This window comes from Macrobrachium nipponense, chromosome 8 (genome assembly GCF_015104395.2).
Source record: "Macrobrachium nipponense isolate FS-2020 chromosome 8, ASM1510439v2, whole genome shotgun sequence".
In the NCBI taxonomy this organism is placed as follows: Eukaryota; Metazoa; Arthropoda; class Malacostraca; order Decapoda; family Palaemonidae; genus Macrobrachium; species Macrobrachium nipponense.
Window position 1 is genome coordinate 116444222 of NC_087203.1, and position 17371 is coordinate 116461592.

Sequence of the window (17371 nt, forward strand, 5' to 3'; positions counted from 1 at the left end):
TAGGTCAGCTGAAATGGCTGGAATTAATCCTCTTTTACCAGAAACCAACATACAGTAAAAGGAATGAAAGGGGTTGCAGCTAGGAGCCGATGGGACGCTACATAGAACTATTTAAGTAATGCCTACAGTGCACCTCGTGAGGTGCGATACGGCAAGATCCCCACTACAGGCCAACTGATTTTGGAATACTGAGGAGCCTAAGAGATTGGAAGGCCATGTTACCTTCTGCTGAAAAGAGGGATTATTCCAGCTATTTCAACTGACCTGTTTAGACTTTTCAGAATCTAAAAGATTGTGCTGATTCTGTTGCAAAGAGCAGTAATTCCAGCCATTTCAACTGACCTATTTTAGACTCGTTTTAGCAGTCTAAAAGACTGTGCTACAATCTGACGAAAAGAGCAGTTCCAGCCATTTCAGCCAACTGAAATCCAGCGCTCATGAGGCTGACAAAACCAGGGAATGTTTAGCGAACTTCCACCGGTATGTTCTCGAAGACGCGATTGAAATTGGGTCTCGGGTCGATTTTCTACAGGACGCCTTCAGTGGCCTTTGCAGACACATGTAATTATTGACGATAATAGCTAAATCGCAACCTTAAGTCCACACCGGACGACGGGGTATTCCAGATAAGGTTAATAGGTGGCGAGTTGAAGTTCCAAAGGACGACGAAATGGTGAGGTCGCTTGCCCCGAGGTCTTCCATACAGCTACTTGGAATACATACATACATACACAGACACAGTAAATACTTTATAATGCGCCAAACACTGGAAAGTCCCAGAATTTGAAGAAGCTTTGGAAAACTAGTGTTTATTATTATTATTTTTTATTTATTTATTTTTTTTTTTTTTTTGCCTATCACAGTCCTTCAATTCGACTGGGTGGTATTTATAGTGTGGGGTTCCGGGTTGCATCCTGCCTCCTTAGGAGTCCATCACTTTTCTTACTATGTGTGCCGTTTCTAGGATCACACTCTTCTGCATTAGTCCTGGAGCTACTTCAGCCTCTAGTTTTTCTAGATTCCTTTTCAGGGATCTTGGGATCGTGCCTAGTGCTCCTATGATTATGGGTACGATTTCCACTGGCATATCCCATATCCTTCTTATTTCTATTTTCAGATCTTGATACTTATCCATTTTTCCCTCTTTTTTTCTTCAACTCTGGTGTCCCATGGTATTGCGACATCAATGAGTGATACTTTCTTCTTGACTTTGTCAATCAACGTCACGTCTGGTCTGTTTGCACGTATCACCCTATCCGTTCTGATACCATAGTCCCAGAGGATCTTTGCCTGATCGTTTTCTATCACTCCTTCAGGTTGGTGCTCGTACCACTTATTACTGCAAGGTAGCTGATGTTTCTTGCACGGAGGCTCCAGTGGAGGGCTTTTGCCACTGAATCATCCTGCCTCTTTTTGTACTGGTTCTGTGCAAGTGCCGGGCATTCACTTGCTATGTGGTTTATGGTTTCATTTTTCGTATTGCACTTCCTACATATGGGAGAGATGTTTTATTTTCCGTCTATCGTTCTTTGAACATATCTTGTTCTTAGGGCCTGATCTTGTGCCGCTGTTATCATTCCTTCAGTTTCCTTCTTTAGCTCTCCCCTCTGTAGCCATTGCCAATTGTCATCGCTGGCTAGTTCTTTAGTCTGTCTCATGTATTGTCCGTGCATTGGTTTGTTGTGCCAATCCTCTGTTCTGTCTGTCTTTCTCCTGTCTCTGTATATTTGTGGGTCTTCGTCTACTTTTATTAGTCCTTCTTCCCATGCACTCTTTAGCCACTCGTCTTCACTGGTTTTCAGATATTGCCCCAGTGCTCTGTTTTCGATGTTGACGCAGTCCTCTATACTTAGTAGTCTCTCCCTCCTTCCTTTCGTGTTATGTATAGTCTGTCCGTATTTGCTCTTGGGTGTAGTGCTTTGTGTATTGTCATATGTTTCCTGGTTTTCTGATCTATGCTGCGGAGTTCTACCTTTGTCCATTCCACTATTCCTGCACTGCCCATGTGTTTATGGCTTTTATCATATTTCCGGCATTATTATTATTATTATTATTATATTATTATTATTTATATTATTATTCATTATTTTACATTATTATTATTATTATTATTTCAGAAGATGAACCCTATTCATAAGAGATCACTTCTAAAGAATTATTATTATTATTATTATTATTATTATTATTATTATTATTATTATTATTATTATTATTATTATTATTATTATTATTCTAGAACTGAATGATGCGTTTTGCGTGATTTTCAACATATAAATCAATTTAATTATTTCTGTTCAAAATATTTCAAATTCTCATATTATTATTATTAATTATTATTATTATTATTATTATTATTATTATTATTATTATTATTATTATTATTATTATTATTATTATTATTATCGTCAGTTAATATTTTAAAATATCCCTGCTTATATTCTGAATTTAATGGAAATATTATTAACACAAATATTATTAATACAAACCCATTATATATTATTCTATCTTTGACCATCAACATTTCAAGTGATTTGATCAAAAAGCTCATTCATAAAGGTCATTAAAAAGTCGTCTTTCACATATTCATGACTAATACGACTGTATCGTTCTCCTGACCATAATATCTTGTCTTGTCAAAAATCCCTCAATGACAGCAAAGGTACGAACTCCCGTGACCTTTTCCAGTCTGTTCTTCTAAGATACTTGGCTAATCATTAGATGCACCAAATCACATGTTCTGTCTGACCTTTGCGCTCATGGACGCTGTATGCATGTATATTTAGGTCAGAAAAAATGTCAAGGAAGGGGTCACAAAATACTAGAAGGATGTAGTTTATAGGAAGAGCTCTCTCTCTCTCTCTCTCTCTCTCTCTCTCTTGTAAACTTGGATGAGGTAGAGCGTCCTAGTTCTTAACTCTCTCTCTCTCTCTCTCTCTCTCTCTCTCTCTCTCTCTCTCTCTCTCTTTGTAACTTGGATGAGGTAGAGCGTCTAGTTCTTAACTCTCTCTCACTCTCTTTCTCTCTCTCTCTCTCTCTTTGTAACTTGGATGAGGTAGAGCGTCTAGTTCTTAACTCTCTCTCTCTCTCTCTCTCTCTCTCTCTCTCTCTCTCTCTCTCTCTCATCTTTCTTTTGTAACTTGGAGATGGGTAGGAGCGTCTAGTTCTTAACTCTCTCTCACTCTCTCTCTCTCTCTCTCTCTCTCTCTCTCGTCTCTCTCTCTCTCTTTTGTACCTTGGATGAGGTAGAGCGTCCTAGTTCTTAACTCTCTCTCTCTCCCTTCTCTCTCCTCTCTCTCTCTCTCTGTAGCTTGAATGAGGTAGAGCGTCTAGCTCTTAACTCTCTCTCTCTCTCTCTCTCTCTCTCTCTCTCTCTCTTTGTAGCTGGGATGAGGTAGAGCGTCAAGCTCTTAACTTTCTCTCTCTCTCTCTCTCTCTCTCTCTCCCAGTCTCTCTCATCTCTCTCTTTCTTTCTTGTAGTTTGGGATGAGTAGGGCGTCTAGCTCTTAACTCTCTCTCTCTCTCTCTTTGTAACTTGGATGAGGTAGAGCGTCTAGTTCTTAACTCTCTCACACTCTCTTCTCTCTCTCTCTCTCTCTTTGTAGCTTGGATGAGGTAGGGCGTCTAGCTCTTAACTCTCTCTCTCTCTCTCTCTCTCTCTTTGTAACTTGGATGAGGTAGAGCGTCTAGTTCTTAAACTCTCTCACATCTCTTTCTCTCTCTCTCTCTCTCTTTGTAACTTGGATGAGATAGAGCGTCTAGCTCTTAACTCTCTCTCTCTCTCTTTGTAGCTGGGATGAGGTAGCGCGTCAAGCTATTAACCCCCTCTCTCTCTCTCCCTCGCTTTATATATATATATATATATATATATATATATACTATCTATGTGTGTGTATGAAAGCAAGCCCACATACGCAGCCTGTTAGCAGGAAGGGAGTGGTGAAGATATAAGTAGAAGAACCAGGAATACACACACCAAGGGGAGACGCCCACGCCTATAGCAGCGCATTCCCCTGGAAGTATTGCTGCACTGAGCTGAGTGCCCTGCCCGCCCGCCAAGGAGGCCGGGGAAGTGAAGAGCACAGGTCACAACATTTAACCAAGGTTAACTTTTATGGATTTCCACATCATCACTTTTTTATTTTTTTCGTTTACTCTCTCTCTCTCTCTCTCTCTCTCTCTCTCTCTCTCTCTCTTTGCAGCTTGTATGTGATGGAACGACTACCTCTCTCTCTTTTCTCTCTTTTTTTGCAGCCTGGATCAACTTGGATGTGGTAGAGCATATAGTTCTTAAACTCTCTCTCTCTCTCTCTCTCTCTCTCTCTCTCTCTCTCTCTCTCTCTCTCTCTCTTTGCAGCTTGGATGTGGTAGAGCGTCTAGCTCTTAACTTGCTCTCTCTCTCTCTCTCTCTCTCTCTCTTGTTAGAAGTTTTATTGTGGTTGGAGAACCATTCTCCTATTGTTACTATTATTATTATACCTCCGCATGTCTAAAATAGTGTGTATTGTAATGTCTCTACTTTCGATATTATAGCCTCGTTACAGGGGTTCCTTGGTTGATTATTATTATTATTATTATTATTATTATTATTATTATTATTATTATTATTATATTCTTATTATTATTATTTATTATTATTATTTTGTTAAAAATAACTGCTGCTTCAGCACTATGTAATCTTATAAAGAGTCTTCTCTATCTTTCTGATGGACGGCTTTCGGTTGTTGCTTAGAACTGGCGAGCAACGCACCAAAGGGCATGGTAAAATTCGGTTGAGTCATTGATTTATTATTGCTTATACAATTCTCTCTCTCTCTCTCTCTCTCTCTCTCTCTCTCTCTAACGCGACGTTTCCTCCTGATCGACAGGACATTATCAAGCGATAACTGCTGAGGGACTGAATTCCAGTGGCGAGTCTTCTCCTTTTATCGTGGTGTTGCGAGCTCTCCAGTACGGTCAGAGCACTTCTCCGGTAGGTCGAGTTTTTATTGGTTCCCGGGAAGGTGACTCATACGCGGGCGTTGACTAGTCTTGCAGACCTTCTCAGGTAGGGGTATCACCGGGAGCCTCTTGATTGGCTTCTACCTGCGTGGACGTCACCCCTGGTATTATTCTCATGTCCGGTGTTCGTTCCATGCGCGCTGGTACTTTCGTTTAGGGGAGGGGAGAGGGGTGGGTCCTCCTCACACACGTCGGTATCAGGAAACGCTTCTTTGGGTGGGGGTATTGAGGGGAGGCTTTTCTTCGAGGATGAGCAGCGCTTCTAGGAGACGCAGACGTCGTGGGTCAGGTGCTCTCCCGATGATCTTAGTATTCCTGACGATGTCGTCTCTCGTGATGTTTCTGCGGTGTACTGCAAGGGCGTGCTGCCTAATGGCGCCCTCCTGGGCGTGGCAGGAAATCCTTTTTGACAGGCGCATCGTCGTCATGCCGATGTAAATCCCAGGGCATTCCTTGGGCGGGGCAGACGTATCGGGAGGGACGACGTTGGACTGCTTCAGGGGGTCTCCTGCCGGTGGGGAGGGGTTGTTCTTCATCAGGAGGTCTTTCGTACGCCGATTCTTGTAGTAAATAATGAGGGACACTCTCTTTCCTTCCTCCATGGGGCGGACGTGTTCCTCTATTATTTTCTTCATGGCTTGCTTCTCCCTTGTATTGGTGGTGCATGAAGGCTTTATAGAAAAGTTCGATATCCTCCGGGGGGAGGAAGTTCCTTCTCTCTTCTCGTCATGTACCACTTGTCAAGGCGGCTCGAGTTTCTCGGTTTACGAGTTTGTTCGAGTACCCATTGTTAATTAGCATCTGGGATGCTCGGTCGAGTTCGAGGTGTGTGTTGTCCTGCCACGGTCGAACACGTGCAGAGAGGGCCCTCCTGACGAAGGCCCTGACGGTGGTGGTCTTGAACCGCGCAGGACACTCGCTATCACCATTCAGACAAAGTCCGAGGTTCGTAGCTTATTATTATATTATTATTTTATTATTATTTATACGCAGCATTTCGAAAACTTTTGATTGAACTCAAAAAGATTTCTTGAATTGCTGAAGCCATCATGAAATATTAGCCGTTATTTAGAACAGTGATTATTATTATTCATTCTATTTATTTTTATTTATTTATATATTTTAGTTTATAATTTTTTTTCTGTCTATCACAGTCCTCCAGTTCGACTGGTGGTATTTGTAGTGTAGGGTTCTGGGTTGCATCCTGCCTCCTTAGGAGTCCATCACTTTTCTTCTGCATGAGTCCTGGAGCTATTTCGGCATCTAGTTTTTCCAGATTCCTTTTCAGGGATCTTGGGATCGTGCCATTATTATTATTATTATTATTATTTATTTTTTATATATTTTTTTTTGCTGTATCACAGTCCTCCAATTCGACTGGGTGGTATTTATAGTGTAGGGTTCCGGGTTGCATCCTGCCCTCCTTAGGAGTCCATCACTTTTCTTACTATGTGCACTGTTTCTAGGATCACACTCTTCTGTATGAGTCCTGGAGCTACTTCAGCCTCTAGTTTTTCTAGATTCCTTTTCAGGGATCTTGGGATCGTGCCTAGTGTTTCTATGATTATGGGTACAATTTCCACTGGCATATCCCATATCCTTCTTATTTCCATTTTCAGGTCTTGATACTTATCCATTTTTCCCTCTCTTTCTTTTTTAACTCTGGTGTCCCATGGTATTGCGACATCAATGAGTGATACTTTCTTGATTTTGTCAATCAACGTCACGTCTGGTCTATTTGCACGTATCACCCTATCTGTTCTGATACCATAGTCCCAGAGGATCTTTGCCTGATCGTTTTCTATCACTCCCTCAGGTTGGTGCTCGTACCACTTATTACTGCAAGGTAGCTGATGTTTCTTGCACAGGCTCCAGTGGAGGGCTTTTGCCACTGAATCATGCCTCTTTTTGTACTGGTTCTGTGCAAGTGCCGGACATTCGCTTGCTATGTGGTTTATGGTTTCATTTTTCGTATTGCACTTCCTACATATGGGAGAGATTTTATTTCCGTCTATCGTCGTTGAACATATCTGGTTCTTAGGGCCTGATCTGTGCGCTGTTATCATTCCTTCAGTTTCCTTCTTTAGCTCTCCCCTCTGTAGCCATTGCCAATTGTCATCGCTGGCTAGTTCTTTAGTCTGTCTCATGTATTGTCCGTGCATTGGTTTGTTGTGCCAGTCGTCTGTTCTGTTTGTCATTCTCCTGTCTCTGTATATTTGTGGGTCTTCGTCTACTTTTATTAGTCCTTCTTCCCATGCACTCTTTAGCCACTCGTCTTCACTGGTTTTCAGATATTTCCCCAGTGCTCTGTCTCGATGTTGAACGCAGTCCTCTATACTTAGTAGTCCTCTCCCTCCTTCCTTTTGTGTTATGTATAGTCTGTCCGTATTTGCTCTTGGGTGTAGTGCTTTGTGTATTGTCATATGTTTCCTGGTTTTCTGATCTATGCTGCAGAGTTCTGCCCATGTATTTATGGCTTTTATCATATTTCCGCCATTGAGTTTTGACTTGAGTATCGCCTTGAGTCTCTGCATATATTCTTTCCTGATCGTGTCCTTCATCTCTTGGTGTTTTATATCCCCTCCTTCCATTATTCCCAGGTATTTGTATCCTGTCTCAGCTATGTGTTTGATGTTGCTCCCACCTGGTAGCTTATCCCTTCAGTTCTTGTTACTTTGCCCTCTTTGTATGTTGACTAAGGCACATTTTTCTATTCCAAACTCCATCCTGATGTCCCCAGATACAATCCTTACAGACTGGATTAGGGTATCTATTTCCTTGATGCTCTTACCATACAACTTGATGTCGTCCATGAACATCAGATGGTTAATTCTGTTGCCTCTTTTCTTGAGTTGGTACCCGGCATCCATCTTCTGTAGTTCTTCTTTCTTCTTCTCTTCTTCTTCTTCTTCTTCTTATTATTATTATTATTTATTATTATTATTATTATTATTATTATTATTATTATTTTTATTATTATTGATTATTTACGTAGAAGTTTCGAAAACTTTTGATTGAAATAAAAAGATTTCCTGAATTGCTGAAGCCATCGTGAAACATTAACTGTTATTGAAGAACAGTGACTCACAGTTATCAACATTACAATATATACGCACAAGTAATAGACGTTTTCTGTGCCGATAACACACAAGCATTTCCGCTCATACAACTTTCGTTTGTCCATTTTAGTTCCGTTAACTAGAATTTTGGGGGACAGTTCTCGTTAATAAAGCCTTGTGGTGTAAAAGGTATATATATATATATATTAATATATATATATATATATATATATATATATATATATATATATATATATATATGCGATTATATGTCACTAATTGTCGTGTGACAATATAGCTGACCACAGGAAAAATAAAAGAAGTACCAAGCGCTTTCGTGTTATTGCTAAACATTTTCGAGGTACTCCTTTTATTTATCCTGAGGACTTAGCTAAATATATATATATATATATATATATATATATATATATATATGTGTGTGTGTGTGTGTGTGTGTGTGTGTGTGTGTGTGTGTAAATATATATATATATTATATAGAATGTCTATATCTATAACCATCTTTTGAAACGATTGTTAAAAGTTTTTGCATTATATTTTCTGATGAAATTCGTTGGTAAATGAAATACAGGTACCTGTGAATCCACTAACAAAACAAAAACAAAGAAAAACTTGTCCGTTATGTCTTTAAAAGAAAGATGTATTTTTCTCCTCCCTTCTACGACAACACTAAAACAGTTCGTTTTCCGTGGCATCGGCTTCGACGGTTTCTATCTCCGTTGGGTCAGGGAATTCGGACGCGGGTGGGGATGAAGGCTGCTGCGACGGTGTGGGGATCTTATCCTCCTTCGGGTCCGTGAATTTGAAAGTGTCCTCGTCGATGGCCCAGTTGAAGTCAGCTTCTCCGGGCTTGTTGCAGTTTCGGTGGTCGATGATGTCGAAGTCAGATACGTCGATTCCGAACGCGGTCAGATCGTTTTTGATCTTTGGGGGGAAGGAAAGTAAAGAAGGTCTTTTAGTAGAAGCATCAATAGTAGCGTTTTTGCGCTTTGCATTCGGGTCAGGTTAATAAATGTTTTTTTTTTTCGTTGAATGAATGAAAAGTAGGTATCATGTTGAAGACAACCTGGTATTTAAATTAAATTATTAAATTGCTTTTGATTTTAAATTCATGGTCCTATTTTTTGGTTAGATTAATGAGTGGTTTTTGTTTTGTTGAATGAATGAAAAGTAGGTATCATGTTGAAGACAACCTGGTATTTAAATTGAATCGTTTTTTAAATTGCTTTTAATTTTAAATTCATGGCCCTATTTAGTCGATTTCTTAATGATTTTTTTTGACACGTAAAACAGCCAACCATGTAAGACTAGTACTTTACGACCTCATATCAGATTATATAAACTTCTTTTGGCGAACCCTGTTTGCAAACCTGATTGATATTCTTACGAGAAACTAATTAACGTTAATGTCATAAACCAACGAACTATTTCTCCAGAGAAAAATGAAAAAAAATTCCTCTTACTCGATCAACTGTCGTATTGCTGAGTTTGGGCTCCCTACTGAGGATGACGGCGGAGTGTCTGTTGATGACGTACAGGAACTGACACTCGAAGAGCACGGCGAACGAACTGTAATCGGTGTCCACGATCCTGACGTCAGCGGAGCTGAGGAAATCTGAGGAAAGGAAGTGAAGGAAAATCCTTAGAAAAATATATATTAAATAATAAGTGTACCCTCAAAATTTGTCGTCAACGCAAGTCAGCAAGTTCTTGCATGCGTGTCATAAACAGGTTGAAAATAAGTTTGCGACGTAAGTGGAGAACAAATCTTTGACAAATGAAGCATCGGTTAGGACTATCAACAAGTCGTTGACTTGTATTCAGCTTGTATTCAACTTATTTGTGATATGTGTGTGTGCGACATAGTCCTCGATTTGTATTCAACCTGTATGTGATGTATGTGTGATGAAGTTCTTGACTTGTATCCAACCTATTTGTGATGTGTGTATGATGAAGTCCTTGACTTGTATCCAACCTGTTTGTGATGTGTGTATGATGAAGTCCTTGACTTGTATCCAACCTGTTTGTGAAGTGTATATGATGAAGTCCTCTATTTGTATCCAACCTGTTTGCGATGTGTATATGACGAAGTTCTTGACTTGTATTCAACCTATTTGTGATGTGTATATGATGAAGTCCTTGACTTGCATTCAACCTATTTGTGATGTGTGTGTACAACAAAGTCTTGGACTTGTATCCAACATGTATGGGATGTGTAGGTGATGAAGTCCTCTATTTATATCCAACCTGTTTTAGATGTGTGTACAACAAAGTCCTTTGACTTGTATCCAACATGTTTGTGATGTGTGTGCAACAAAGTCCTTGACTTGTATATTCAACTTATTTGTGATGTGTGTGCGACAAAGTCCTTGACTTGTATCCAACACATTTGGGATGTGTAGGTGATGAAGTTCTCTACTTGTATCCAACCTATTCGTGATGTGTGTACAACAATATTTTTTACTTGTAGTCAACCTATTTGTGATGTGTGTACAACAAAGTCCTTGACTTGTATCCAACATGTTTGGGATGTGTAGGTGACGAAGTCCTCTACTTGTATCCAACCTATTTGTGATGTGTGTACAACAAAGTCCATGACTTGTAGTCAACCTATTTGTGATGTGTGTACAACATAGACTGTGACTTGTATCCAACATGTTTGGGATGTGTGTACAACAAAGTCTTCAACTTGTATCCAACATGTTTGTTATGTGTACATGACAAGTTGTCAACTTGTTTGCGACATGCTTGATGCAGCTCGAACGAAGCCTAAATCTCAACGTAGTAGAGTGGAAGACCATCTTCACAGTGACACTTACTTGAGGGCCAATTAGCCTTCATGACGGCAGGGTTGCTGGGGTCGTCGATGGTGAAGGTTCCCGTGTTGCTGAAGGTGTGGTCGATGTTGACCATCCGACCGACGACAAACTCCCTGGCCTCCGTCACTTTGAACCCTGTGCCCGTCCTGTTGAAGGTCATCGTCATGCATTTGCTGGTCGTGCTGAAGATCTCGATCACGTACCAGAGGCCTGTGAACTGTTGACAAGAAGCTGTTACGTAATGCTGAACGAGATGACAGTGGATTATATCGTATGCGTGTGATTAGTGATGAGATGAAAGTGGATTACATCGCATGCTTGGATCCAACTGCATTAGATGACAGGGATTACATTGTAAGGCGTGTCTGTGATTACCTTTGATGAGGATGACAGGGATTATATCGGGTATGCTTCGTGTTACTGATTGAGATTACAGTGGATTATATCGTATGCTTGTGATTACTGATGAGATGAAAGTGGATTACATCGCATGCGTGTGATCACTGCCTAGATGACAGTGGATTACCTTGTATGCGTGTGCTTACATTACTGAGATGGACATGGATTATATAGTATGCTTGGGATTACTGATGAGATGAAAGTGGATTACATCGCATGCGTGTGATCACTGCCTAGATGGACAAAAGTGGTTACCTTGAGCGTGTGATTACTGATGATGGATGACAGTGCGGATTATTATCGTTATGCTTGTTGATTACTGATGAGGATTACAGTTCGGATTATATCGTTATGCTTGTGATTACTGCGAGGGGGAAAGTGGGATTACATGCATGCGTGTGATCACTGGCCTAGATTGACAGGGATACATTGTAGCGTGTTGATTACTTGATGAGATGACAGTGGATTATATCGTATGCTTGTGATTACTGATGAGATGGATTACAGTGGATTATATCGTATGCTTGTGATTACTGATGAGATGACAGTGGATTATATCGTATGCATGTGATTACAAAAACGTACGTGTGTCTGATATATTGATGAGATGACAGTCCGCACTGTACATACATTCGCATACTGTATATATTTGACTTCACAAAGTTACATGTCTCAGATATATTGATGATATAACATTGTGTACTGTACATGCAAATGTCAGATGTATTGATGAGCTAATAGTTTTGCACTGTACATACAGCATATATTAGAGTTCCCAAACATCCATTTGTGGATGAAGGTGATTCCTTTTGTGATTTTTATCATCTTTTACGTATTCACCGATCACTTTGATGACTAGCTGATGCGCCATCAGTGAGAAGTGGAGAATATAAATGTTAAACAGCTATAATGGTTGGAAAATCCTTTTTTTCTTTTTTTTTTTTAATAAATCACGCCCGTGTCATTGAGAAAACAGAATCATGTGGGATACTGTGGGACGCAGTCTTTCTTAAGTCCAAGGACGCTTAGAATTCCTGGAAGAACCGTTGTCTTTCTTATGAAAGACCTTCTTTTATGTACGGATGATGATGATTGGCAAGACCGCAGAAACAATTTTGGAAAGATAACGAGAATATTTATTGACTTTTTTTCGCCAAATAATAAAGCAATAATAATAAAATTAAAATATTATAAATAATAAAAAAAATAGTAAAAATAAAGAATAATAAAATGAACAAACGTTCTAAGTAAGTTGAAGGTCTTATTGTTCCGTATGAATCGAATTCGTGGACATTCTTACTATACTCTGTTTTTTCCCATCTGTCCATCCGCCTGTGGTGTTTGCGCATGGTAACACTGCGTTTCGGGCTTTAGATAATACCCTATTTCGAATATTAACCGTGTAATTCGCATACAGTAAATTATTAAAACACTTTTCGGTTGCAATGTACAGCCAGATATCCTTTTATTTACCTAAAACTTAACATAGCGTAGCTATGTAAAGCCCGGGATGCAGTGTTACCATGCGAAAACACCACAGACAGATGGACAGATGGAAAAAAACAGAGTATAGTTATGCTAATGAACTAAAATGTACGCAGTTGTGATTTGGACATTTCCATAGAGCAAGAACATCCATGTGCTTTCTCTCCGTTCCGGAGATGTTAGTGCCGTCAGTACACCTCAAGTGTTGGACAGTAGATATTAATTAAGGGTCTTCCTCAGGCCTTAGCTGCAACCTCTTTCATTCTCTTTACTGCACTTCCGTTCATATTATCTTTCTTCCATCTGACTTTCCACCTTCTCCAACAGGTTTTCCTCCTGTTACACCTTTCAACCCTCCTTACCGTCAATTTCCCTTTCAGCGCTGAATGACCTCATAGGTCCCAGTGCTTGGCTGTTGGCCTAAATCATATATTCTATTCCATACAGTTCTGGTCCTGCTTTGAAAATATGTAGAACTACTGACCGCGTCCGCTGTTACGAGTGCAAAAAAGGTGACTGATGTAATATCAAAGCTTCTTTTAACGTAACGGGAAATTCATATATCCGTCCATTGTGACGTTAGAGGGGAAATGAAAGTACTGTTTATGTATATTACGTCACAGGCTGTGGTCGAGACAGGCATGATGACGTCCCCAGTCTCCCCAATTTGCTAAAAGTGGGTGACATGCCTTGGTGATGGCCTCTATTCTATTTGCTCGCTCGCTTGCACTAAAAAAATTAACACAAGGGAGCCGTTTCAAAGACGAATCCCGACTACTACTACTACTACTACTACTACTACTACTACTACTAACTACTACTACTGTACGAGTTTACAAGGTTGTGCGTATCATTGTTACCTCCATTTATAGTCTCTCTCTTCGACCATCCTATCCACCCTCTCCTAACAGTTATTTCATGGTGCAACTGCTTTGAGGTTTTCATCCTGTTACACCTGTCAAACCTACCTACTCTCGATTTCCATTTCAGAGCTGAATGACCTCATCGTAGATCCCAGCGCTTGGCCTTAAGCCTAAATCTTATATTCCTTCCTTCCTTAATGTCTAAAAAATGGACTTGTTAATGGGTGAATATTCTGGGAACGTCACTGCTCTTGAAAGGCAATTCGCAAGGTCAGATTTCTCAGGAACCACTGTACCCAGACCTTTAAAATGATAGGCACTGAAGTGCAGAATCCTAGGGGACTGTTACCTCATTTTAAGCTCTTTTTGGGAATTAGGATAAGACAGGAATTTCGAGTTCAATGACATAGCTCATGGAGAGTCACTTTTTTCTGTCGTATAATTTCAACAAAATCTAAATATATCAGTGACTGTGCATAACTCATATGCACAGTCACTCTCTCTCTCCCCAGTCGTCAATTTACCTGGTCAGGTTTGAAGTCCTGTAGAGCATCTGGCTTCTTACATTGTCCGAGTCCCATTTTGTGAGAGTCTGCCTGCTGTAAAACAGCTGTCATGAACAGCACCACAGCTGCTGTGATCCTCATTCTCGTCGGCTGCATCGTTCTGCTAAAGTATCTGTCAAAAGAAATTAGTTTTTTTTAGTAAATGCATCTAGAATTTGGGGTGAAAACTTATTCATTTATGATGAACATGAGAATGGCATTATAATTTGGGGTTCAGTTTTTGTAGCATCTGTTTTAGGAGGCTTGTTCCGTATGAATAGTGTTCATCTTCTGAATAATATTAACAATAATATATGCTGGAAGTAAACCCTCTTTTAAACATGTTTTATTAAAAATATTGCTGCATCAGCTGCATTAATTATATAGAGGTTCTATTCTGTTTTTCTAATTGTGATTTTCTCATAGTTGCTTAAACTGGTGAGCACCGCACCGAAGGTTGCCATGTCGAAAATCAGGAAACAATAAATGTCAGTTTTATTACAACGCCTGGGGCTTTAGTTAAAATTTAAAATTCAGTTTGAATTTCAGCTATTCTGTAGAATGCCTGTAACCCCAGACGAAACGTCGGCCCTATTCCACGTGAATAGCTGAAATTCAAATTGAATTTTAAATTTTAACTAAAGCCCCAGGCATTGTAATAAAACTGACATTTATTATTTCCTGATTTTCGAAACGCCAACCTTCGGTGCGTTGCTCAGCAGTTTAAGCAACTATGGGAAAACCACAATTAGAAAATTAGAGAAGAACCTCTATAAAATTAATGCAGCTGATGCAGCAATAATAATAATAATAATAATAATAATAATAATAATAATAATAATAATAATAATAATAATAATAATAATAATAATAAACATATAAGGTACTGAATTAGTTTGTTCGACTATGAAGGCTGATTTCCCTTTGGAACCCTCTCGAGTTTATACATCCTCATCATTTAAATATTGTGTCAGATTGCTAATCGTTTTCAGAATAACGTTTATCAATAAATCCTTTGTTGTCATGACTGATGAGAACACTTTGTTAACCATTTCCTTTTTGCTAACAGAGTTTTCCACATAATTATTAGTATAGATTAGTATAGCTCCTAGCGAATGAAAAATCATCTGATAGCCAAATCAGGGTCTAAATTCTTCCGTGACTACCGGAGACCCAGAGCCATATTAATAATACTGTAGGCATTCCTTAAGGTTCTATGCAGCGTCCCTTCGGACCCTAGCTGCAACCCCTTTCATTCCTTTTGCTGTACCTCCGTTCATATTCTCTTTCTTCCATCATGCAATCCACCCTCTCCTAACAGTTGATTTTTAGTGCAGTTGCGAGGTTTTCCTCCTGTTACACCTTCTAAACTTTTTTTTACTGTCATTTTCCGTTTCAGCGCTGAATGACTTCATAGGTCCCAGGGTTTGGAATTTGGCCTGAATTCTATATTCTATTCCATGTTCATGTAGTAGTCATAGCGAATGTTGGCTTTTCCAGTGCCATTTCGTCGAATTTGTTTTTTCACACGTGTGATTTCACTCTTCATCCGCGTTGCAATCCTACACTTTTGCCATCCAAATTACAACTTTTCCTTGGTTTTGAAGAGACCGCCTCACTCACAAAAATAAAAAGTCACAATTCCAGATCACAGCGTATTCACATAACACCGAAGAGAAGTCTTCACTCGGGAAAGCACAGCAGCAGAGGAAGAAGAAGAACAAGAACTACTCGGTCCTCTTACCTTACTTGACTCTGAAACGACGGAGGAGGAACTGATGCCGGTTGTGACAGGAGCTCCCAAATTTATGCGTCTCTCTCTCTCTCTCTCTCTCTCTCTCTCTCGCTTCGAGCTCGGCTGATGACGCCGCCGGCGGATCTGCGGATGGATGAGACGCCCCCGGGATTCGCGGAATTCTGAATAAACGTCATCCCGTTGGGTCGTCGTGGTATGGGGGACGTATTGGTTGGTTCTGGGGTTGAGGGAAGGGGTGTGGCGGTCTGGTAGGTGGGTGGCGGTGGTGTTCGCTGGAAGATAGCTGTTGTGATTATATAGTTCCAGCCCCTACCTACATGCCTACCCCAACCCCCCACCTTCCCCCTCGCTTTTCTTTTCCGTTCCTCGACTTGTTTTCGAAGTGTTTCAGGTTGTTTCCTTGGGAGGGCAGAGGCATGACTCAGAGCGGAGCACTGGCCTCGACATCCGGGTGATAAGGAGAAGGAGTGTTTCTGAATCTATAATCTGTAACTTTCTTTTTTATTTTCAAGTTTATTTGTTTTATTCATTTAATGCTATATCGTCATTCTATAGGTTAAAAATTATTCCCATTTTCTCATGAATTTATAATCTGTGTCTTTCTTTCCTTTTTTATATATTTACTGATTTATTTATTTTATTCATTGCTTCTAATCGTCATTCTGTAGGTTAAAAATTATTCCCATTTTCTCATGAATAGATAATCTACCTCTTTCTTTCCTTTTGTATTTATTTTGAAATTTATTTATTTAATTTATTTATTGCTTCTAATCGTCATTCTGTTGGTTATAAATTATTCCCATTTTCTAATGAATTCGTTATCTGTGTCTTTCTTTCTTTTTTATTTATTTCTAAATTTACATATTCTATTTATTTATTGCTTCTAATCGTCATACTATAGGCTAGAAATTATTCCCATTTTCTCCTTATATTTCCTTGCATATGTTCTTTGTCATAGAGTTGCTATTCAAACTTATTTTTTTATTATTTGCTTACATAATTATTTATTTATCTGTTACCTCCATTCGCCTTTCCATAAACAAAATTATTCACAGTGTCTCATACTTTCTCTTTACGTACATTTTATTCGTCACAAAGAGATGCTATATTCAAACACTCATCCTGTACTCATATGTCATTTTTTGTCGTATGATTTTTTTTTTTTTTTTTTTTTTTTTTTTTTTTTTTTTGCATTACTGTATTTTCTCCATGCTTTCTGCTTCCTGGTTCTATTTATTCCCGTGGCCTGTTCGTGGAGTTTCTGCGCGTTATTTTTAGTGATAAGTCATAGAAATTCGGGAACTCGGTGGATTTTTTTTTTGCGCACATATCTTATTTAGATATATTTTATTACATTATTTTGCTATTTTTGTAATTTTTTAGTTTAAGTAATGGTAAGTTATATTCTTCGTCATTCTCATCCTCCAAC

The 17371-nt window shown here is 39.3% G+C and overlaps 1 protein-coding gene across 2 annotated transcripts; it reads right to left on the bottom strand.

Annotated features, from left to right (window-relative positions):
- Positions 1-8694: 8694 nt before the first annotated feature.
- LOC135222973 (apolipoprotein D-like) lies at positions 8695-16086 on the bottom strand. 2 transcript variants are annotated; one of them, XM_064261454.1, is made up of 5 exons: positions 15931-16086; positions 14166-14319; positions 10895-11111; positions 9539-9690; positions 8695-8999 (listed from the first exon to the last, which is right to left on the bottom strand). In XM_064261454.1, the coding sequence occupies exons 2-5, from the start codon at positions 14301-14303 to the stop codon at positions 8745-8747; spliced, it is 762 nt and encodes a 253-aa protein (XP_064117524.1). In that variant the 5' UTR covers positions 14304-14319; positions 15931-16086; the 3' UTR covers positions 8695-8744. The 2 variants fall into 2 exon arrangements, with proteins under 2 accessions (XP_064117524.1, XP_064117523.1); XM_064261453.1 differs by lacking the exon at positions 15931-16086 and adding an exon at positions 15457-15497.
- Positions 16087-17371: the final 1285 nt, after the last annotated feature.